Here is a 24,674-nt window from a genome sequence, read left to right on the forward strand (position 1 = left end):
TAGCCAGGTGCAATGAGGGTGCTGGGAAGGTCCCAAAGGGCCTGGAAAATCAGCACCTTTGTCTAGGTGCCCTGTCACGCTCCCCCACCCCAGGCTGGGCTTGTCTCCTTTCCTGTTGTTAGGAGGAACAGTGTGCAGAAAGCTCCCTTCCTCCTCTCTCAGACTCCCTAAAAAGGCCAAGTGGTGCCCAAAGAGAGGGGTATGGCTATGGCTGGTGAACAGGACCCCTCAGTTCCCACTTTGCTGGATAGGAGGCTCCCACAGGGCCCAAGGTCTCACTTCTGCTTGCTCAAGTCCCAGAGTCCCAGGCCTTGAGGGGGCCTTCCCCTGCCTGGGAGGTCTTTCTGGTCTTGGTGTTGTGCAAGGCCAGCAGCTTCCTCCCTGACCAGCCTCCTGGTTGGGCAGTAGGGCTGAGGCTTTGGGAAAAGAGGAAGCAACGCCGAGGCTGGGTCTCCTCTGCAGGAGAGCCAGCAGCACCTCGAGCTCCTGGCCCTGCCCCCTCCATTCTTCTCTCCTGCAGTTTGCCAGCCTTGCATCCATCTTCCCCTGTGGAGCAGGTACTCCCATCCCTGGGCCCCGAGGGCGAGCGGAGGCTTGGGAGCAGGGCTGGGCTGGGATTTGCTGGGGGACACCTGGGTGTCCAAGCCCAAGACATTAATCAAAGCTGCACTAATAATCCAAACCCCTGCACAACCCCAAACCACCTCCAACCCACATCCCAATCCCCATCCTAACCGTCACCTTGACTCCTGCCCTGCCCAGCCCCGGTACTTATTCCAACCTTACCTCACCCTCCATTGCATCCTATCCCCAGCCATTTAGTAACAATCATCTCCATCCAGCCCCGGGCCTGACTTGCACGCTCACCCAACACCATCACTCTCAACTCCGTGCCAACCCTAATTCTATTCCAGATCCCAGTCTAACCATTACCTTCACCCCTACCCAACTGCAGCCCAACCCTCACCTTCCCCCCATTTCACTTCATTTGTTACCACTTCATTCATCTGAGCGAAGGCCCCCAGCACTGCCCAGCATAGCTTGGGGGAACGGGCATCCAGGCTAAGAGCATTTACAGTCAGATTCAGGAATGAAATGTGAAACTTTTACTACCCATTTCAAAGCCAATAGACCTCATTTATGGATAATATGGCTTTCCAAGTTAAATGTTTGGCCTATGTTTGAGGCTTTTCACTATTACGAAGATAATGTACTCCCGGAATTGCCCATCTGTACCTGATTTCTGATCTGTGGAGTAGAGCACTCCAGCTGGCTGTGTCACCCCATTTCCCTCCTTCTCCAGCCTGAATAGGGAAGTTGGGGAGAAGCTCTGGTACTGGGAAATAGAAACTGAATCCTGCACCCAGGCACAGCTGCCTACAGTAAAACTGCCTCTGCCCTTTCTTCCCCAGGCCAAACTTGGCCTCTAGGATCAGAGGTCAGGGACCTGTGGCCCAGCCGGCCCTCCCAGATGTCCTGGGACACTGGCTCTCATATAGACTTTACCCACTCACTTGCTCTCACACAGGCAGCAAACATGGGTGTCCCCCATGTGCCATCCACCCCAACCCAGTGCTGATGCAGTATATACCAGTTCTGGGAGTGGGATTTTAAACTCTGTCTTCAGAGTGCCCAAGACTTGGAGATTGGAGGATGAACCCGGGAACTGTGCTCTCCCAGATGGTCATTGCCTATGGGCTGCAGTGCTCCCTGTCCCCAGTACAGCCACCCCCTCCCCCAGGACCTGCAATCATCCCTCTGCCCCCAGGAGGTGCTGGGTGTGGGTGCCCACCAAGACACCAGCTCAAACCAAGCCCTAGGGGTACCTGCCCCTCAACACCAGGCTTTAAACAAGGACAAGGAGCTCCCTTCCTGGGGTTCTTCTTGCCCTCTCTTTTTTCCAGGAAAGTTCTCTGGGCTGAGGGTGGTCTTTGAGGTGGAACAGGCTGAGCCAATAAGCTGGACTTTGGTGGGACTGACTTCTTGGGTATTGGGACTGGGCTAAGTATAGGTGACATCTACATGATGTGATTTGGGGTGGTTCTAGAAAGGGTCCTCTCAAAAATTCCTGCTCCATTCTGGGGTCAGTATGTCTAAAATCCCACCATTCCTCCTGTAGCTTCAGCACTGCCCCTTCCAGGGCCCCAAATGGGAACATCAGGGGAGCTGGGGACAACATGAACATTGGTGACGCCCCAGCTGTAGAGGAGCTGACCTTGATGCCCAGTGTGGCTCTGGGCCCCAGGGCCACACATGCCCCCAAACATGCCCAGTAGGCTGCTGCTCAGTCCAGCATCCAGGCCATAGCATCCAGGTCATGGGCCCCAGCCTGGGCCAGCATGAGCCTCTCCTGTGGCCAAGGACCAAGTGTGGAGGGTGTGGATACATCTTCCTGGGAGAGGAGCAGGACTAGGACTGCCCAAAGAACTGAGGATGAGCCTCTGGGCCTCAGCAAATGACCAGACCTGTCTGCAGGAGCAGCCTAGCCAGGGACCCAAGTCAACTAAAGGACGGGGCTCTGCCTGTTCTTCCCTCAGTTTTGCCTTTACTGTGCTCCCTCTCTTCACACTTGGCTAGTCATCCTGACAGGCAATTCAGGCCCTATCCAGGCTCTGGGCATCTGTTCAGCCTCTCCCCAGGTGTGCCCCCTGGCAGCTACCAGAATCAGCTGGGCCCCACCCCTGAGACAGATAGGTTAGGGGCTGGGAGATGTCATGAGTTTCCTGTTCCCACTTCCAGCCTCCCCAGGCCCTTCCCGTCAATCTGTAGAGTCAGCATTTAGGACCAGGAAGGATTGCAAAGTTGGCAACATGGGTTTTTTATGTGTATGTTGTAAAATATACATAACCTAACCATTTTTTAAGTGTTTTAACCATTTTTTCAGTGTACATTTCAGTGACATTAAGTACATTCATAATACTGTGTAACCATCCTTACTGCCTATTTCCAGAACTTTTTCATCATCCAAAATAGAGACTCTATACCTATTAAACATTAACTCCCAGTCCCTCCTCTCTCCAGCCCCTGGTAACCTTTATTCCACTTTCTGTCTCTACGAGTTTGCCTGTTCTAGGTACCTCATATAAGTGGATGCATACCATATTTGCCCTTTTGTGCCTGGCTTATTTCACTTAGCATAATGTTTTTAAGGTTCGCCCATGTGTGTAGTATTTGTCAGAATTTCATTCCTTCCTATGGCTGAATACTATTCTGTTGTATGGATATACCACATCGATCTGTTGATGGACACTTGGGTTGCTTCTACTTTTTGGCTATTATGAATAACTCTGCTATGAACATATGTGCAAGTATCTGTTTAAGCCCCTGTTTTCGATTCTTTTGGGTATATAACCAGGGGTGGAGTTGCTGGATCATATGGTAAGCTATGTCTGACTTTTTGAGGAAACACAAAACTGTTTTCCAGAGGGGCTGCACAATTTTACATTTCCACCAACAGTACCTGAAGCTTCCAATTTCTCCACAGCCTTGCCAACACTTGTTATTTTCTGGTTTTGTTTGTTTGTTTACAGTGTGAAGTGGTAGCCCATTGTGGTTTTGATTTGCATTTCCCTAATGACTAATGATGCTGAGTATCTTTTCATGGGTTTATTGGCCATTCGTATATCATCTTTGGAGAAATGTCTATACAAGTCTTTAGCTCATTTTTTTGAATTTGGGATGTTTGGTGTGGGGGGGTTGTCCTTGAATTGTAGGAGTTCTTTATATATTCCAGATGTTAATCCCTTATCACCTATATGATTTGCACCTATTTTCTCCCATTCTGTGGGTTGACTTTTCTCTCTCTTGATAGTGCCCTTTGATGCAAAAAAGTTTTTCATTTTGATCAAATTCAATTTATCTATTTTTTCTTTTGTTGCTTGTGCTTTTGGTGTCATACTTAAGAAATTGTTGCCTGTTATTAGGTCATGAAGATTTTCACCCACTTTCTTCTAACAGTTTTATAGTTTCAGTTATATGTGTTTCTGGCAACTCTCCCCTTTGGATTCATATCTGTTGCACCTCTTAAAGCCCCCATCTCCACCAGGGGCACTCTATGGCGGAGGGCCTGCCTTCTTGTGCATGGTATACAGTAGGCATTTAACTCCTGTTTGTAGGATATATGTTGGGCAGGGTCCTTGTGACCCCTGTCACACCTAGACTTGCCCTGCCACCAACTCTAAACCACCAAGGACCACACCCTTCTCTTGCCCACTACTGCCGGGGGGCTCTGCACTGCTGCAGGACACATGTCCTCAGTCCCAGGTCCTGAGAAATGGGTGCTCACAGCTACCAAGGACAAGGCAAGCACAGAGGTGGCTCTGGAGTGGCTAAAGACCCCAAAGGGGAGGTTTCAGCTAGAAGCCACCTTGAAGACTGAATAAGATTTCAGCAGGCTAAGATCATTTGTGGTGAGGCCAGAGCTGGTCAGCTGGAGAGCTCATGGGCAGACAGGATTGGCCCCACAGTGGGAACTGGTTCCAGGGTGGCCCCAGGGGGAGCAGGAAATGGGGGCAGAGCTGGGAGTAGGAAAGGAAGAGCTTTCAGGGTTGTATGGGGAACCACATCTCACGGGCAATGGGGAGCCACAGAAGACTTTTGAGCAGGGGAGTGACTCTTAAAGGCTGCACTTTCGTAAGTGCTCAGTCAAGCCCCATTATGGTCTATAGCTGGTAAGACTGGTGGTAGGGAGACAAGTCTAAAATAAGAAACCATCATTTTTGCTGGATGCCTTGGAGCAAGTCACTGGGCCTCTCTGGGCTCCAGTTCCTGGTGACTTGGGTGGCAGGGAGGGGGCAGGGAAGTGGGGGAAAGGAAGAAACAGCTGTTCATCCTTGAGGGGCCTGGGAAAGCAGAACTTAGGGCGGGGCCAAGAGACAGACAGAGGACTTTCTGGGGCATGCCACCAAGTGAGGGCATTCCTGGGTACAGCCTGAGCTGGGAACACGGGCTCCTGGCTTCCAGTGGCAGCTGCCCTGCCCTCTCACTGGGTTGGCCAGCATACCATGTGAGGAAACAGGGCTGGGCTCCCAGCAGGCTCTGAGATTGAGGTTCCCCAGGAGGCCTCTGTGTGCCCAGCCAGCACAGTGCACACCACCCTCTTAGGCACCAGAACCAGCGTGAGAACCTGCTATGGACTTCCCGCTCCAGCTCCTCCTCCTGGCCTCATCCATCCCAGCAGGTAACGTTGCTGGCCTTTTTCTTCTTAGAGGGCCTGGCTTCAGTGAGTCCAGCCCTCTGTTGGCCTGGGCAGACTGGACTGTGTCTGGTCACAGGTTTAGCTGCTGACGTTGAAGGAGGGCATGGGAAGGCAGTGACAGGGAACAGTGACCCTCTTTGGGGTGCCCAGAGGGGCTGCATTGCTGGGGGCACATCTGGGGCACCTTCTGTGGGGCAGAGCATGGGGCTTTGCAGTGACCCCAGGCCTGCATCACGCTCCTCCCTGTCCCGCCCCCCAACTCAGGCCTGACCTCATGGGGCGTCTCCAGTCCCCAGGCTGTGCAGGGCGTAAGGGGTTCCTGCCTCGTCATCCCCTGCATCTTCAGCTTCCCTGCCAGCGTGGAGGTGCCCCACGGCATCACAACCATCTGGTACTATGACTACTCGGGCAACCGGCAGGTAGTGAGCCATTCCGGGGACCCCCAGCTGGTGGAGGCCCGTTTCCAAGGCCGTGCCCTACTGGTGGGGCGTGCCGAGCACAAGTCGTGCAGCCTGCTGCTGAGAGACCTGCAGCCCGAGGACGCGGGCTCCTACAACTTCCGCTTTGAGATCAGTGAGGGCAACCGCTGGTCAGATGTCACAGGCACAGTGGTCACCGTGACAGGTGAGGAGCAGGGCCACTGCCTGGAAGGGACTCCCAGACTGCTCCTGGCCCCACTGGCTCACAGACCCAACGCTGGTCCTAAATCCAAATGCAACCTCAATCTTGGCCACAGTTCCAGCCCCAGCCCTGTGCCCCCTGGCATTACCCCCAATGAACCCCTCGCATCCTCCTTCCCCTTGAAGCCCCCCTGCCCCAGGCTGGAGTTTCTAGGGCAGGAGGTCTCAGGTGTAGTGAAGGGGAGTCCCTAGCCTCCTGTCTTTTTCCTCAGAGGAGCCCAGCATGCCCACCATTGCCTCACCAGCTGAGCTGCGCGAGGGCATGGAGGTGGACTTCAACTGCTCCACTCCCTACGCGTGCCTGCAGGAGCCAGTCAGTCTGCAGTGGCAAGGCCAGGACCCCACCCGCTCCGTCACCTCCAACCTCCAGAAGCTTGAGCCCACGGGCATCATCCACCTGGAGACCCTCCACATGGCCCTGTCCTGGCAGGACCATGGCCGGACCCTGCGCTGCCAGCTCTCGGTGGCCAACCACAAGACTCAGGGCGAGATTCACCTCCAAGTGCAGTGTGAGTGTGCTGGGGGCCACGCCCTCTTTACTGAGCACACGTCTGTGGCTCCCTCGTGGAAACAGTCCCTTCTCCAGCCTGTAGAAACAGCCAAGCTGCACTCGGACCAAAGGGTGGGGCAGGTGGAGAGAGACTACTAAGCCCTAAGGGCCACATTGAAAGGCTCTCTTCCACCTCCAGTCCCCGAAGCTGGGCTGGGCAGAGAAGAGGAGACACAAAAAGCCAGAGAATTGGGGGTCGAGCAGCAGGGGCCCTGGGATTTAGCCCAGCCCTGGAGGTTGCCACGGAGGCAGGGGTTTACCCCTTTCCTGCCTAAGGCCACTCATACTCGTGACCAGGGTAACACCCAGACATGGCAAAGAGGCAGTGGGAGAAAGTCCGAGTTTTCACTTGGTTATGCAACTTCCCATCACAGTAAAACAGGGCAGCCTGTTCTAGAACGACTGCTGTACACAGGCATCAGGCTGGCCGCTGGCTCCGCCATCAACTAGATGAGCAAACTTTGGGCAAGTTACTTGCCTCTCAGAGCCTCTGTTTTCTCATCTGTATAGTGGAGGTAATAGTAAATTCTTTCTATCTCACAGGATTGTTATGAAAATTAAAGGCGTGCTTGGTACCTATTAAGCACTCAAAAATATTAGCTTCTATTATTTTCATATTTACATAGATTAAGCACTTGAAAATATTAGCTTTTTTTTTTTTTTTGGCCACACCTCACAGCTTGCTGGATCTCATTTCCCTGACCAGGGATTGAACCTGGGCCACAACAGTGAAAGCCCAGAATCCTAACCACTAGTCAACCAGGGAACTCCTGAAAATATTAGCTTTTATTAGTATAGTTACATAGAGAGAGGCTTTGGAACAAGATTTAAAGAAGTGCAGTTTCTTTGTATTGTATTTGTATTTCTTTGTTGTAACTCAACAAATGAGGTAAACATTCTGAGTGAATTTGACTCTGCCTTTGGCCCCTCCATTAGGTGGTTGGTCCCTTGCCAACAGCTACCACAAGCCACTAAAGCAAGCAGTGTGTCCATGACTCTCAGATAGAAGAGAGGTAATGGACATGTCATGAGGCAGAAAGCCATAGAGGGCAGCGTAGGCTGGACGCTAGGCCAAGCATCACAGCATCAGGCTGTCAGTGGAGAAGGAAGGGATCAGGACTCCTCGCAAGGTGGGGGGCAGTGCCTGCCCTGGACGGGGGAACTAATGGGACTTATGATTTATCTGGGTGGGCTTCCTTAAGGCAGAGTGTTGAAAGAGGAGAGGAAAAATGCCCCCTGCCTTCCCTGAGCACCATATTCGACACCCCCCATCATGCCTTGCAGATGCCCCCAAGGGTGTGAAGATCCTCCTCAGCCCTTCGGGGCGAAACATCCTTCCAGGTGATCTGGTCACACTCACCTGCCAGGTGAATAACAGCTACCCTCAGGTCAGTTCCGTGCAGTGGGTCAAGGATGGGACGCACCTCAAAGACCAGAGTCGTGTACTACAGCTGCCCCAGGCAGCCTGGGCCGATGCTGGCATCTACACCTGTGAAGCTGGGAATGGCGTGGGCTCTTCGGTCTCACCCCCTGTCAGCCTCCACGTCTTCAGTGAGTCCTGGGTGAGCCTGGGTCTTGACCAGAGGGCAGGGAGGTGTCCAGGCCATGGCAGCTGAGGGAAACCAGGCCAAGGTGCCTCCTGGGATGCCGGTAAGGAGTCCCAGCCTTGTGTCAGACAGATGACAAACCTCCCTGGCAGTGAACAGGGCAAAGAGATGCGTGGCCATTCCAGGAGGCTCCTCTGCAGAAGGGGCGTGATGTAGAATGGGCAGAGATTTAGGCTGATTGGCTGCAGCCCTGAGGGTTTTGACCTGGAAGTCAGCTGGGTATCCCCCAGTGTGCCCTATGTTGCCCCCCCAGTGGCTGAGGTCCAGGTGAGCCCAGCAGGCTCCATCCTGGAGAACCAGACAGTGACGTTGGCCTGCAACACACCTAAAGAAGCGCCCAGCGAGCTGCGCTACAGGTGGTACAAGAACCACGCCCTGATGGAGGACACTCACAGCCGCATCCTCCAGCTGCGCTCAGCCACCAGGGCTGATACAGGCTTCTACTTCTGTGAGGTGCAGAATGCCCAGGGCAGCGAGCGCTCTGGCCCGGTCAGCGTGGTGGTCAGCCGTAAGTGGTGGGGGGGTGGGGCACTGGACCTGGGAGCAGGGCTAAAGAGTAGAGCCCCCTGCAGAAGGGTTGGGGTCGTGGGCCCAGGAGCCCTTGAGCTCACATCTGGTCAAGGCTTTGACATCCCCGGCCTTCAGTTTCCTCCTATTTAAAAAAACTTTTGGGCTTCCCTGGTGGCGCAGTGGTTGAGAGTCCGCCTGCCAATGCAGGGGACACGGGTTCGTGCTCCGATCCAGGAGGATCCCACGTGGCGCGGAGCAGCTGGGCCCGTGAGACATGGCCGCTGAGCCTGCGCTTCTGGAGCCTCTGCTCTGCAGCGGGAGAGGCCACAACAGTGAGAGGCCCGCGTACCACAAAAAAAAAAAAAAAAAAACTTTTTATTTTGAAATAAGTTCAAACTTTAAAAAAGTTGCAAGAAGAAAACAAAGAATTACCATATACCTTTAACCTAGATTCCGCATTTGTTAATATTTTTGGAAAATTGATTTTCTCTCTCTCTAACTATATATTATATGTGTTTGTATATATATGTGCTCACACATGCACACATATACATGTATGTATGTATATATGCACATATATGTGTGCGTGCATGCACACATTTTCCTCTACATATATACTCTCTATCCACATGCATACATACATATGCACTCTATAGGTATACATACACACATATTCTATCATCTATCTATCCATCCATTTGTATTCCTGAAGTTGCAGGCATAATGCCCCTTTACCCCTTAATTTCTCAGCATGTATTTCCTAGGGTCACTCTCATGCATAATCACAGTACAACGATTGTATGTAGTCAGGAAACTTAACATTGATACAAGGCCATTGTCTAATCTACAATCCATATTTAAATTTTACCAGTTGGTCCAATAATGTCCTTTAGGTAATTACTTTTTTTCTGGTCCAGGATTCAATCCAGGATCCTGCATTGCATTCAGTTGTCAAGTCTCTTTATTCTCCTTCATTCTGGCATAGCTCCTCAGCCTTTCCTTGTCTTCCTTGACATTGAGCTCCAACGAGCACAGGCTAGTTGTTCTGTGATGCTCTCAGTTTGTGTTGGTCTGAATGGAGCAGACCGAGCCAGTGCACGTGGGCAGGGACACCGTGGATGTGATTCTGTGTCTGTCTCCCTGTGTCACATCAAGAGGCACATGGGGTCAGTTTGTCCCATTGCTGGGAGTGTTCACTTTGATTATTTGGGGCAGTGCTGCCCACTGCCAGGTTTCTTTGCCAGTTTTCCCACCTTTAAAGTGGGGTCCCTGGATCCCCACTCTCAGGGTGGCCACAAGGATTGACTGGGATGACAGAGTGATTTGCCCAATCCGGGATAGACACTCAGGAGCTGCTGGGGTCACTGCCCCTTTCCCAGGGCATTATGGGACAAAGTGGGTTCAGGAGTCATAGGCTATAAGGGGAGATCCAGGAATGCCCCTGTTGAGGGTAACAGGTCTGCCCCTCATCTTCACACAGACCCACCCCTCTCCCCGGACCTAACTGCCTTCCTGGAGACACAGGCAGGGCTGGTGGGCATCCTCCAGTGCTCTGTGGTCAGCGAGCCCATGGCTACTCTGGTGTTGTCACATGGGGGCCTCATCCTGGCCTCCACTTCTGGGGAGGGTGACCACAGCCCACGCTTCAGTCTCTCCTCTGCCCCCAACTCCCTGCACCTGGAGATTCGAGACCTGGGGCCAACTGACAGCGGAGAGTACACGTGCTCAGCCACCAACTCTCTTGGGAATGCGTCCTCCACTCTGGACTTCCATGCCAATGGTAAGATGGCCCCAGTGAGGCTAGTGGAAGGAGTCTGAGGAGAAGGCCTTCTCTGGCACCTTCCTCCTGGGAGCCCAGAGGGGTCAACTGAGGGCCTGAACTAGTTGGCTAGAAAAAAATCACATCAAAGATATGAGGTATACAGTCATCCCAGCCTCAGAGGTTCCTAGAAGTCAAGGCAAAAAGGGAAACATGGCAGATTGAGTTATTCCTTTAGTACCCATTCTGACTCTGAGCTTGGAGGGTTCTTCAACGCGCATTCATTTGTTTTTTATTTATTGAACATTTGGGGCAGACTCCGTGCTAGGAGTCAGATGCAGAAGGCCAAATAGAGAAGCTGGGTCTTGGTGCATGTGCTGCCCTTCCCTCCTTCTGAGGCAGACATAGCTAATTGATCAAGCCAGGTTTTTGACATAAGCCTGGGATCTGGCTCAGAATCCTTCCCAGCCATGCTTTAGCCAGCTACTACCAATAAGAGCTGAATTGGCATTCAAGACCAGACCCTCCTGGATCATCAAGAGATTCACAGAGCTGATGCCACGATGCCCAGAGCTCCCTACAATTGAGTTGGGAGAGGGGAACCCGGGGGCGCTTCCTGTAGTGGGTGGCATGAAGCCACAGGCATGCAGGGGAGCTGAGCCTTCCTCTCTCCCTTTCCTGCTAGCAGTCCGCCTCCTCATCAGCCCGGCAGCAGAGGTGGCAGAAGGGCAAGCAGTGACACTGAGCTGTAGGAGCAGCCTAAGCCCGACACCTGACACACGCTTCTCCTGGTACCGGAATGGGGCCTTCCTTCTCAAGGGCCCCAGCAGCAGCCTTCTGCTCCCCGCTGCCTCCAGCACTGACGCCGGCTCATACCACTGTTGGGCCCAGGATGGCCATAGCACCAGCGGGCCCTCCTCACCTGCTGTCCTTACCGTCCTCTGTGAGTAGCCTTCCCACCAGCCCGTGGCTGCCGTGAGGAGGATCAGCCCATTGGAGTCCATCAGCCACCCCCACCTCCTCCAGGCTCTCCTGGCCCCGTCCTGCCCTGGGGTCTAGATGAGGAAGGCAGCCACGAGCCTAGACATCGCGGACCTCGACACCCAGGAGTGAAATTTGGAGACCGAGGCTGGGGAATCTCATTTCCCAGCCCCAGTTCCATTAGGGCTCTGCCTCTAGCCTCAGGCCCATCATTGACACCATGTCCAAACTTTGTCCTCCAGAGCTGGGCCCTGGGACACTGTACTCATATATGTGCACACACCCCATAGGCTGTGCCCTCACAGGTGCAGACACGAAGGCAGAGCCTCTCCGCACAGGGACTGCGTCCTGTCAAGGGTGGATGCTTTTGAGGGGCTGACCAATGTTCAGGACATACTTAGCTTCCAGAACACTTTCCCTGACATGTGCAGGAGTCATGTCCGGGGACTGTCAGGAAGAGCAGGTGCCTCTAGGGGGTTTTCTAGTGTTCAGGGTGAGATGACATGGGGACTTTGGCCCCAATCTTCAGAAACTTCTAGGAAGAGGGCATTTTAGGCATTATCTATTCTCACAGGAGCTGGCTTGGAGATCAGAGATAAGAGGCAGGAAGGATCTTGGGGGAAGGGATGGGGTGCAGAGTGGAAGCAGAGAGCAAGACACCCATGGATTGCTAGGTAGGCACCTGCTCAGGAGCACCTGGAGGTTATGCAAGGTGCTTGCCTATATGGTACCTCTGTCCAAGCTAGAAAATGGCACTCCTTCTTCTGAGAAGATGCAGTCCAGTGCTAGGGCATAGCTTAGCACAAGGGGCATGGGCTGAGGTCCTCCCACCCTTGTCTGTTTGTCCTTGTGTCGTGCACAGCCTGCACAGCTGTTTGCGGCAGCTCTGGGTACCTGCCTTTGCTCGGTGTGTTCTGGGAGCCTCGCCAGCCTTTAGCGGACCTGTGGGACCCTGGCAGAGGCTGTGGGAGAGTGCCCATGCTCCTCTCCCTACAGATGCCCCACGCCAGCCCATGTTTACCGCCCGGCTGGACCTTGATACTGCAGGAGCTGGGGCTGGACGGCGAGGCCTCCTCTTGTGCCGTGTGGACAGTGACCCCCCCTCCCAGCTGCGGCTGCTCCACAGGGACCGTGTCGTGGCCTCTTCCCTGCCATCCGGGGGCAGCTGTAGCACCTGTGGGGGCTGCTCCCAACGCACAAAAGTCACCAGGGCCCCCAACCTGCTGCGTGTAGAGATCCAAGACCCGGTGCTGGAAGACGAGGGCATGTACCTGTGCGAGGCCAGCAGTCTCCTGGGCAATGCCTCTGCCTCGGCGACCTTCGATGCCCAGGGTGAGGCGGGTCAGGGAAAGAGTCACTCAGGGTCAGGGGCTGGTACTCGGGACCCCATTCCTTTGCAACCCCCAGCTCTAAGGTGGGTCTATTGGGCGAAACCACCTTTGGTCAGCAGTGGGAGATTGCTTTCCTCCCCATGCCCCATGGGCACCCCAGAGGGCCTCCTTCCCACCCCCTCCAGGCAGGGAGGCTGGACCACTGGCCCCGGGGTCTGGGGGGAAGACATCAAGGTGAGGCCTGTCTCAGTAGGCCTGTGCTGCCTGTTCTCCAGCCACTGTCCTGGTCATCACACCATCGCACACGCTGCAGGAGGGCACTGGAGCCAATCTGACTTGCAGGGTGGACCGGGAAGCCGGTGGCCCTGCCAACTTCTCCTGGTTCCGGGATGGGGCACTGTGGGCCCAGGGCCCCCTGGAGACCCTGACGCTGCTGCCTGTGACCAGAAGGGATGCTGCCCTGTATGCCTGCCGCATTCTCACCGAGGCTGGTGCCCAGCTCTCCACCCCTGTGGTCCTGAGTGTGCTCTGTGGGTGATGGGCAAGGGCAGGTCTGGGCCCTTGGAGGGTGGAAGGGATGGTCTGGGGGAAACAGGGCTGAGGTTGGGTTTGGGGAGGCAAGAACTTGGCTCGGGTGTGGGCAAGTGCAGGACGGAACTGCGTGTGTGTGTGTAACGGAGTGTGGCAGGTGAAAGGTGATAAGCTGTGCTGAGGGTGGCCTGAGCTCCCCACTGTCCCTGCAGATCCCCCAGATCCTCCAAAGCTGTCAGCTCTCCTGGATGTGGACCAGGGCCACACGGCTGTGTTCATCTGTACTGTGGACAGTCGCCCTCTTGCCCAGCTGTCTCTGTTCCATGGGGAGCACCTCCTGGCCACCAGCTCAGGGCCCCGGCTCTCATCCCGTGGCCACCTCCAGGCCAAAGCCACGGCCAACTCCCTGCAGCTAGAGGTCCAAGACTTGAGCCTGGCGGACTCTGGCAGCTACCGCTGTGAGGCCACCAATGTCTTGGGATCAGCCAACACTTCCCTCTTCTTCCAGGTCCGAGGTGAGTGTCAGTCCTCTGAAGCTGTGGTGGACCCAAGTGCCCTGGGGGCCACTCTGCATATTTATGTATAGATGTATAATATATAATATACAAATGTGAGTATATATACATATATATACACATGCATATGAATATATTCATATTCTTCATTTATCTATCTATATTCTTCTGTAATAATCCTCCTTAAGTGAATAAACCAGAAAAAAGGAAAGTTAATATCAATAATGCTGCAAAGGCCAAAGAAAAACACATTTTTTTCTACCACAATGACAAACATCAGTTTTTGAACATTTTCCTTGGGCTTTGATTCTGTAGAGAAATTGAAGGGGCTTGCTCATGGTCACGTGACTGGTCCCTGGCACAGTCTGGGCTCTCAGTCACCACTCCGGCTGTCCCTCCTTTTTACTCCCTCAACCCTCGTCTCCTCGTGCCTCAGACCCAGGGGGCACTAGGGACAGCCCTTTGCCCGGTCCCCAGTTCCTGGGCTCTCATGACTTAGAGGTTGGGTGCAGAGTTGGCTGGAGAGAGCTGAAAAGAACTCAAGATTACACAGCTGCTAACTTCCCCTTTTAAGCACTTGGTCACCCATGCTGAGGCCAGCTCATGATAAGGACAATGGCACTTGGCATGACCTAAATCCCTACCATTTCAGTGCTTTATGGGATCAAACCAACATTTGTCAAGAGCTAACATGTGCAGGTGCTGTGCCTGGCACTGGGGTTACAGGTCACACAAGCTGAGGGGCCAGGTGAGGCTCACCCTCTGGTAGGTGAAATACGATTGACAAAGCAAAACCATAACTCAAGGTGGTGGGCAGTGAATGCTAGGTCAGAACCAGGGCACGAGAGTCAGGTGCAGGAGAGGAAGAGGCGTGGAACTGCAGTGGGGCCCTCAGTAGTGGTCTGGTTGGGGAGCTGTGGCTCTGGGACACGGGCTTGGGGTCTTGCAGTCCTCATGTGGACACACATGTAGTCCCAGAATGTGGGACGGTATGGCGGAGGGCCCTCACCTGCTCTTGGTTTCTCCCTGCAGGAGCCTGGGTCCGGGTGTCACCATCGCCTGAGCTCCGAGAGGGCCAGGCTGTGGTCTTGAGCTGCCAGGTACCCACAGGGGTCCTGGAGGGGACCTCATACCGCTGGTATCGGGATGGCCAGCCCCTCCAGGAGTTCACCTCGGCCACAGTCCATTTTGCAGCCATAACTTTGAGCCAAGCTGGGGCCTACCATTGCCAAGCCCAGGTTCCAGGCTCAGCCACCACGAACTTGGCTGTCCCCGTCAGCCTCCACGTGTCCTGTAAGCACTTTTATCTCGTTTGTGTTTCCTGGGGGATGAGGGAGCCAAGGGCATGACTGGGGAAGGAGATGCCGAGCCCCAGGTCCTGGGCTCTGCCTCCGAGAGTCCTAGATGAGGGACCACCTGGTTGGGCCCTGACCACTGCCTGCTTTGTGTAGATGCCCCTCGCCAGGCCACACTCATCCCCCTGATGGACACAGGCCCTGGGCGACTGGGCCTCCTCCTGTGCCGTGTGAACAGCGACCCTCCAGCCCAGCTACGACTGCTCCACGGGGACCTCCTCGTGGCCTCTACCCTACAAGGTGTGGGGGAGCTTGCAGGCAGCTCTCCCCGGCTACAGGTGGCTGTGGCCCCCAACACGCTGCGTCTGGAGATCCACAATGCAGTGCTGGAGGATGAGGGCGTTTACACCTGTGAGGCCACCAACGCCCTGGGCCAGGCCTCGGCCTCAGCCACCTTTGATGCCCAGGGTCAGTGTAGGGGTGTGAGTGTGTGTGTGGGTGGCTCCTTTAAGAGAAGAGGAGGTTGGAGAGGGTTCTGGAAGCCTGGGGCACAGGCAGGAGGGTTGAACATAGGACAGTCTGCATTCCCACCCTCCTTAAGGGCAGCAGTCTCCAGACCTGGTTTTCATGGAAAACCTTTTTTATTTTTATTTATTTATTTTAAAAATTTTATTATTTATTTATTTTTGGCTGCGTTGGGTCTTCGTTGACTGCGCACGGGCTTTCTCTCGTTGCGGCGAGCAGGGGCTACTATTTGTTTCATTGCAGGGTGCAGGCTTCTCATTGCGGTGGCTTCTCTTGTTGCAGATCACAGGCTCTAGGCGCACGGGCTTCAGTAGTTGTCGCGCACGGGCTCAATAGTTGTGGCTCACGGGCTTAGTTGCTCCGCGGCATGTGGGATCTTCTCGGACCAGGGCTCCAAACTGTGTTCCCTGCTTCGGCAGGCAGATTCTTAACCACTGCACCACCAGGGAACTCCCTGAAAACCTTTCTTAAAAACAGAATTTTACATGAATGCCCAGTGGATAAAACTAATCAGAAAGGGGGCACTCAAGGAGAAACCACAGCAGGGCAGATGAGGCCTGTAGGGGTCAGGGTGCCACAGGGAGAACTCTGCTTGGGACCACCTGACAGATGATGAGCCATTTCCTAAGCTCCATATCTGAGCCCCACTTACAGGTGGGTCACCTGTGCCTCCCAGAGGCCGAGGGGCTTCCCACCCTCATGGAGACAGTTGGCTTGCTTTACACAGCCTTCGGTATTCCCTGGTGTCCCCATGCCCTCCTTCTCTCCCCAGCTGTGAGTGTGCAGGTGTGGCCCAAAGCCACGGTACAGGAGGGGCAGCTGGTGAACCTGACCTGCCTTGTACGGGCTACCCACATGGCCCAGCTCACCTATACATGGTACCAAGATGGGCAGCAGCGCCCAGGTGCTGTCCACTCCATCCGCCTGCCCAACGTCACGGTCATGGATGCTGCCTCCTACCGCTGTGGCGTGTTGACCCCTGGTCAGGCACTCCACCTCTCCAGACCCGTCACCCTGGACGTCCTCTGTGAGTGTGGCTGGATGCAGGGTGGAGCTGGGAGGAATGACAACAGCTTGCAGGGATCAGGGCATGGCCAGAGCCTCACAGGCATCCACCCCAGGAACTCAGTAACGAGCTGGCTGATGGAGTACTGGACAAGGAGTTTGGGACCCCTGGGGCAGAGAAGCAGTGCCCCAGATTGGGCAAGTGGAGGCCTTTGGGGGTGGGGAGCCAAGGTCCTCTTGGTTAGAATGCCACCTGAAAACTGGCCTCCTCACCACTGTGGTCCCTGAACTCCTTCTATGCCTTCGTGCCTCCGTAGATGCACCCCGCGGCATGCGCCTGACCTATCTCCTGGAGAGCCGCGGCGGGCAGCTGGCCCTGGTGCTGTGCACAGTGGACAGCCGCCCACCTGCCCAGCTAGCCCTCAGCCACGCTGGCCGTCTCCTGGTGTCCTCGACCACAGACTCTGTCCCCAACACCCTGAGGCTGGAGCTGTGGGAGCCTAGGCCCAGTGATGAGGGTCTCTACAGCTGCTCGGCCCGCAGTCCTCTGGGTCAGGCCAACATGTCCCTGGAGCTGCGGCTAGAGGGTGAGGCAGGGCCCTAGCCAGGCCCACCAGGGGTGGGATCAGTTATGGTGACTGGCCAGCCCAGCTGACCATGTCTTCTTGGTACAGGTGTGCAGGTGACCCTGGCTCCGTCAGCCACTGTGCCCGAGGGAGCCCCTGTCACAGTGACTTGTGAAGACCCTGCTGCCCGCCCACCCACACACTATGCCTGGTACCACAACAGTCGTTGGCTGCAGGAGGGGTCAGCTGCCTCGCTCTCGTTCCCGATGGCTACACGGGCTCACGCGGGCGCCTATACCTGCCAGGTCCAGGATGCCCAGGGCACACGCAGCTCCCAGCCCACAGCGCTGCATGTCCTCTGTGAGCGAGTGTCCTTGGCTGGGGGTACCCAGGGTGGATGGAGGGTGCTTCTGGGCCCTGGTGTGGGTGGGCATAGGACTGCAGGGAACCTGGGAATGGACACTTGGGGGAAAGAAAGACATAGGTGATGAGGGAAGATTCCTTAAGGTCCTGTGAACCCTGTCTGGAGGAATCTGCCCACAGGACTCCTGAGAAGCTGTCACTTCCCAGAAGTGACCATTTTCCCAGAGGTTTCAGCCTCACCAATGCCAGGCAGGTGGACAATGGATAGCACAGGGTTTCCAAGCAAAGCCCTCAACTCTGCCCTGCCCCACAATGCAGATGCCCCTCGGGATGCTATCCTGTCCTCCTTCTGGGACTCAAGGGCCAGCCCCATGGCCGTGGTACAGTGCACTGTGGACAGCGAGCCACCTGCCGAGCTGGCCCTGTCCCGCGATGGCAAGGTGCTGGCCACCAGCCACGGGGTCCACGGCTTAGCAGTGGGGACGGGCCACGTCCAGGTGGCCCGCAACGCCCTGCGGCTGCGGGTGCAAGATGTGCCCTCAGGTGACAAGGACACCTACGTCTGCACGGCCCGCAACTTGTTGGGCTCAATCAGCACCATGGGGCAGCTGCAGGCAGAAGGTGAGCAGGCCAGAGCGCAGGAGGGGTGCCAGTGCTGTGGGGTCTGAGTCCATGTGAGGGGTGGGGCTCCCACAAAAGGGGACTGGCTGGCCTGACCTGGTGGGGAGGAACAGCTCCCCCTGGAGGGGGTTGCCCAGCCTGAGGGGGAGAAACAGCCTGGCCCTTGGAGAGCTCCCTACGGAGCGGGCGGGGCGTGGAGGTATGGCAATGTCCAAGGGGAGCTTGGGAGCAGGGGAGACATAACCTTGCCCTCACAGGGCCCAGACTGCAGGTGGGAGCACTGATCTGCCCTAGGGAAACGAGGGATGGGAAGACAGACATAACCCTACCCTCAGGGAGCTCAGTTTGAGGGACAAGGTGCAGCCCCACCTTGGGGAGTCCAACCTGAGGGCAAGACACAGCCTCATCCATCGAAAAGCTTGAATTGATGAGAGAGGGAGGCAGAGCTTTGCCCCGGAATTCCCCGGGGCAAAGAGGAGAGATAGCCCTGTTCTCAATCTGATGGGGGAGACACAGTCCCACTTTTGGGGATCCAGATCCCAAGTCAGATCAGGCTTTCCCATCATGCACAGAGGCCAACCCAGAGACTCCGGCTCCTACAGGCCTACAGATCCCTAACCACCTCTGGTCCTGCAGGTGTGCGTGTGGTGGCTGAGCCAGGGCTGGATGTGCCTGAGGGCACAGCGCTGAACCTGAGTTGTCACCTCCCTGGCAGCCCTGGGCCCATGGGGAACTCTACCTTTGCTTGGTTCTGGAATGGCCGGCAACTACACACAGAGCCTGTGCCCACCCTCGCCTTCACTCATGTGGCCCTCGCCCAAGCTGGGATGTACCACTGCCGGGCTGAGCTCCCCACTGGGGCCACCACCTCTGCTCCAGTCATGCTCCGGGTGCTCTGTGAGTGTGACATCCTCCCCCTGCCCCAGTCTCCCCACATGTCACACGCCCACTTCAGGTCTTCCTCCTCTTCTGTCTGCAAAGAGCAAGGACTTCATAGGAATGGAGTCCTGGGTCAGAGGATTCCCAGTGACTGATGTGTGATCTTGTGCATCCCTGCCTTGGCTTCCTTATCTGTAGAATGTCAGTCCCCTCACCTTGTGAGGAGTACACAAGATAGTACACAGTAGGCCCTCATTAACATTGGCCCCCTACTTTATTCTTCACCGGGGACCCATACCGTATCAGTAAGCTATTGCTGTGTAATAAGCCACCCCAAAACCTAGTGCTTAAAACGACAGCCATTTTTCATTTGCTCACAATTCTGTGGGTCAGAAATTTGGGCTGGGCTCAGCTGTGCAGTTCTGCTAGTCTTACCTCATGTGGCTGCATTTGCCCAGTGGCTGAACAGAGGCTAGATGGTCTAGGATGGCTTCACCCTCATGGCTGGCAATTGGGGCTGGCTATAGGCTGGGCCACATGTATCCAGCAGGTTGGCCTGGGCTTCCCACATGGTTGTTTTCCAAGGACAGCAGAAGATGCAAGGCCCCTTGAGGTCTAGCCCTGAAGTCATACAATGTTATTTCTTCTGCCTTCAAAGTGAGTCACAGATTTAAGGAGTGAGGAAACAGGCTCTCCCTCTTAATGGGTGGAGCAGCAGTCATCTTGCATGGGGTACAGGGAGGGGAGGAATTTGTGGTTGTTTCTGCAATCACCACACTCCCTGTCTTCCCACAGACCCTCCCAAGACACCCACCATGACGGTTTTTGTGGAGCCCGAGGGTGGCGTCCAGGGCATTCTGGACTGCCGAGTGGACAGTGAGCCCCTAGCCAGCCTGACCATCCACCTTGGCAGTCGGCTGGTGGCCTCCAGCCAGCCCCAGGTTGCTCCTGCCGAGCCACACATCCACGTCTCAGCCACCCCTAATGCCTTGAGGGTGGATATCGAGGAGCTGAAGCCCGGTGACCAGGGGGAATATGTGTGCTCTGCCTCCAATGCCCTGGGCTCTGCCTCTGCTGCCACCTACTTTGGAACCAGAGGTGAGGGGAGCTCTATCTCTCAGGCCACTCTGCGCAGAGGCCCAGTTCTCAGGTCCAAAGGCTTCCTTCTGAGGTCTTTTCTGAATCACTTCTGCTGCAATCAGCTTGTCTAGTCTAGACTGATTTCTTGAAGCTCCTTTGCATGGGGATGCTTCTGAGAGAAAGTGAAACTTAGGTTTCATCTTGGGGGAGTCACCTTAGGAGGGAGCATTGGAGGCCTGGAGCCACAGCCACCCCTAAACCCCACCCCTGTGTTCCAGCCCTGCATCGCCTGCATCTGTTCCAGCAGCTACTCTGGGTCCTGGGGCTGCTGGCAGGCCTCCTCTTCCTACTGTTGGGCCTGGGGGCCTGCTACGCCTGGAGGTGGGTCTGGAGCTAGAAGGTGGACAGAGTTACCTCATCCTTCCCCCATGTTCCTCCCACCAAATTTACAAGCTCCATACTTCCTAGCCTGTCCCTCTCTTTGCTCCAAATTTGGAAAGCCCTTCTAGAATCGTCTCTAAATCTATCTTTCTGTAGTTTTCTTCTTTTCTTATCTCTGCCCTCTCACTGCTGAAGAAAGGGCTGGGGAGGAAGAAAGTAGCCTACTCTCCACAAATCTCCCCAGCGCTCTGTGTAGTGAGCAGTCTGGGGTGAAGCTTACAGGGTGGGGGAAGGGAATGGGGGCAGGCGGGGGAGGGGAGAGGCTCTCTGAGTCCACTTTTACCCTTGCAGAAGGAGGCATTTTCATAAGCTGAGAGTGGGTGAAAATTCAATGGAGATGGCTTCTCAGAAGGAAACCACACAGGTATTCGTTCACCATGTGGGCACATGCAGACACAATGCTCGGCTAACCCGCACTGCGGGGCTGGCACCGAGAGATTACTCTCATTTATAGGATGGTATCTGGGGCTAGGCAGAGACTAGGGAGAGAGCATAGTGACCCAGCGCCCCCTGAGAAGACAGGGGGAGCCATATTCTGACTGGGGCAGAGCAGTCACGTGCTTGCTGCATGGCTGCCTGAATGACTGGAGCAGACATTCTGAACTGAGCAGTATCACCTCTACTTCCAGGACACATCTTGTAACACGGGACCCCACCTGGGTTTTAGGGTCTCTCTTCCCCACTCCTGATTCTGCCCATCACCTGGGCAGGAGTGAAAGTCTGTTTCTCCTCCCCTGTGATGTGTCCCCTTCTTCAGATAATCCATTTGGTGGGCCAGGGCTCCCAGCCACATTTCCAGTCATGCACACTCTCACCAATCCCCTTGGGACCCCTACCCAAGGCTGGGGACCTGGGGGACTGCCCTCCAGAGTTAGAGGTCAGGTGATGACTACTCCCAGAGTCCTCCAGTGACCAGAGTTTTCTCTGTGGGAAGCTCATTGATCCCGGTGCAGCCACATTTGTGACCTCGTCCTGTGCTCTGCCCCTGAGCTGACCTGTAGCATTTCCTGCCTTCAGGGGGAGGAGGTTACCGGAATCTGTGACGACTCGGGCCCTGTGAACAAGGCAGCGTTGGGTCCTGCCTGCCTCCATGAAAACAGCCCTGTGGCACCTGACTTTCTATGACCTGGCTCCAAACCCCAAGAAAAATGGGTGGTGAGAGGTGGAGGTGAACATCAATCTACCAGGAAAGGTGTTGACCCTGGGGGACTCTGAAGAGAAATGAATTGACCATGTCCATGTCTCTTTCTCTTTTCTCTGGATCTCATCTCTCCATTGATATTCCAGTGCATTGCCTCTTCATATCTTTCTCCTCCAAGCTTACCCTGGACATTTGAGATGGATTAGAATAGAAGAAAAGCTTTCTACATCATCACAGGCTGGTCAAGGCACTCTGTACTAGCTAGAATATAAGCTAGGCTACTCTAACAAGACCAAATACAGTAACTTCAACGTGAGAGAATTTGATTTTTCTCTCCCATACTAGTCTGGGAATGTTATGGTGGTTTAAGATGTTGGAGCTCTGGATCCTTCTATTTTGTTTTTCTCCATCCCTAAAATGTTGCCTTTGATTGTGAAGTTCACAGTGATGCCATTGCATTCACACTTCCTCCAGCAAGAAGAGGGAAGAGTGGAAGTTAAAGGCATGCCCATTCCCATTGTGGCTACAACCCATTAGTTGCGCAGGTAATTTCCACTTACTTCCCATTGGCTGGAATTTAGTCATATGGCCATGCCAAGCTGCAAGGGATTCTGGGAAATGTAGTTTTTAATTATATATTCAAAGGACTCCCAACTATCAACTCATCCCTGAGACTTTGACATTGATGGGAATGCTGCCAGCAGGCCACGTTCTGTCTCAGTGCCCATCTACTGAAGGCCAGGGTGCGTCTTTGTCTATTCTGGTCATGGGCTTCCTGGAGGAGGTAGTCTCTCTCACACATTAAGACTGGGAAATCAAGAAGGTTTCATGGTCCCTAGGGAGAGGGAATCCCAGGCAGTTGGGTTGCCTGAACAGGCATCTTGTGCCAGATCTGGCTTCTGGAAGAAGAGATGCCCCCATTCCCACTCCCCCAGCCCCAGAGAATGGGGAGCAGAAATGGTATCAGCAACCTTGTTTCTGCTCCAAGTGCATTCCTGTCCATGATCAAGTGAGCTCATGTCCTCTTCCTGGAAGCTTGTGCACCAGGGGCTGTTAAGACAAACAAGGGTCACTAAGAAAGAATAACATGCCCCTAGGGAAGTCAGTGCCTGAGGGGAAGCAGTTCTCAAGTGGGCTAGGGACTCCCCTGGTATCCTGGTGGCAGATGGTGGGAGGAGCAAAGAGCCCACCACTCTGGGATTTGAGTTGAGAAATGTGAAGAGAAGTGGGGAGTTGGCATAGGAGCTAACAGGTTGGGAAAAAATTGGAGGCCAGGTGAGATTTATGTAGCCGTGGCTGGACCCTTCCAGTCCCAGGTCCTATACTTATTAGTGCCTGATTGCCAGGCTCTTCCTGAGAGTCTATCAGGCATGTCCTCCCAGTAAACATCCATCCTGTGACATAACTGGAAAGAGTCTCTTTCTTGCAATCCAAACTGTTGGACTGGAACACAGAGGATTCGAATGTGAGTAGGGTTTATTCTGGGACACCATCTGCTGGAGGTGGCAGTGGGTGCAAATTATATGAGCTTTACCACAAACTACTTTATGCTCAAGCAATTCGTGCCCCTTCCTTCTCCGTGAGGCTCTGGGCACTGCTCACCTCTGCTGCACACATGACCAGCACTGTGCTTGGCATGCAGTAGGTAAGCATTTAATAAACACTGTTTTTTCTACATTGCTCTCAAGTGGGAGGGTGGAAACTGTGGGCTAAAACCAGAGATGGGACAAGGAGAGAGCAAGCTAGATGCAGCCGGATGTTTTGAAACTAAGGAAGAGAGGGTGATGGGAGGACCACGGGTAGCCACAGAAGGGATGGCTACTGGAGGATTTGGGAACATTTGACTTGGAGTCTTCATCTGCTTCTGTGCACCTCCAAGGGGACGTAGGTCCACCTGGGATTGGAGGGTTCTCAGAGGGGTTAGTTTTGTCCACCCTTAGTGGTCTGAGGCTCCTCAAGGCTTTTAAATAAACTTTTAATTCAAGGGTAGCACACATACAGGAAAGTGCACACATTTTAAGTGTACAGTTCAATGACTTTTCACAAAGTGAATATACCCGTGTAACCAGCACCCAGATCAAGACACAGACCATTACCAGCCCCCAGAGTCTCCCTTGTGCCCCTCTCTCCAGTCGCAAGCCCCCAAAGGTAACTAGTCCTGACTTCTAACACCATAGGTTTGATGTGTCTGTTTTTGAACTTTATGTGGGAACCATACAGAATGCAGGACGACTTTGGAAAACTGTTTGACATTATCTATTAAAGCTAAAATACCCCTGTCCTATGACCCTGAAATTCTACCCCTGGGTATTTGTTCAAAAGGATTAAGGGCTTATATCTGCTGTGAGACTTGTACCAGAATGTTTATAGTCACCGTTTTCCGGGTCACTCTTCAGAATGAGTTCTGTTTACAGATGGTGGGTGTTGCCCATTACACAAACACTTCGAAGGCTTAGCTCTCACTGGCTTTCTTCCCAGGACACTTCCAGATGCCCCTCTGGAGAGTGACACTAACACACCATCTGATAAATCATCTTTCCCACCGTGTCATTGGTCACGAACACCAAGCTGATGAGTGGCACTTCTAGGACCCTTCTTCTTCAACTTTGGTCCAATGACCCCAGCCCCTCCTCTGCAACCTCCGAATGTAAACAAAGAGTTGCTCTGAGATTTTAGCAGAAAATTCCTCTTACATGCTTGGACACAGCTTATCTGAGTTTGGGAGGCATCCACTTTGCAAGGACTCCAGTCCCTCTATGGCTTTTAAGCTACGTGTCCCCCTCATTTTATTAGCACTGACTGTGTGCCAGGTCCTGTGCCAGGCAGCGAACATTGTCCCAGAGCCTACAGAACTTAAGGTCTGGAGGAGAGAGACAAGGCAATGGGCAAGTGCATTGCTGTGTGAGATGTGGTGCAGTGAGAAGGATAGTGCAGGGGACAGTGGCCGGCTTCGAGTCAGGGAGGGCCCCTGGACAAGAAGACACCAAGGCCACGGTCTGCAGTGTGAGTAGGAGTCAGCCAGTGTGCTGAAGCCTCCCCTCTGCCTTCAGAGTCTGGCTGCCCTGGAGGTTGCTCTGCTTCCCTGGCCCCCAGGTCA

General features: G+C 54.3%; 1 protein-coding gene across 1 annotated transcript; it reads left to right on the forward strand.

Annotated features, from left to right (window-relative positions):
- Positions 1-5,130: 5,130 nt before the first annotated feature.
- Positions 5,131-21,561, forward strand: SIGLEC1 (sialic acid binding Ig like lectin 1; the record flags this gene model as incomplete). Its single annotated transcript, XM_082856360.1, has 21 exons — positions 5,131-5,179; positions 5,462-5,821; positions 6,090-6,386; positions 7,712-7,978; positions 8,288-8,542; positions 10,025-10,324; positions 10,989-11,246; positions 12,281-12,616; positions 12,891-13,145; positions 13,359-13,661; positions 14,694-14,954; positions 15,113-15,424; positions 16,254-16,508; positions 16,804-17,073; positions 17,161-17,412; positions 17,734-18,036; positions 18,673-18,933; positions 19,711-20,013; positions 20,274-20,376; positions 20,728-20,800; positions 21,454-21,561. The coding sequence occupies 21 exons, from the start codon at positions 5,131-5,133 to the stop codon at positions 21,559-21,561; spliced, it is 5,181 nt and encodes a 1,726-aa protein (XP_082712486.1).
- Between the last annotated feature and the right edge of the window lie 3,113 nt (positions 21,562-24,674).

This window comes from Leucopleurus acutus (assembly GCF_964270905.1).
Source record: "Leucopleurus acutus genome assembly, chromosome: 16".
Taxonomy (NCBI): domain Eukaryota; kingdom Metazoa; phylum Chordata; class Mammalia; order Artiodactyla; family Delphinidae; genus Leucopleurus; species Leucopleurus acutus.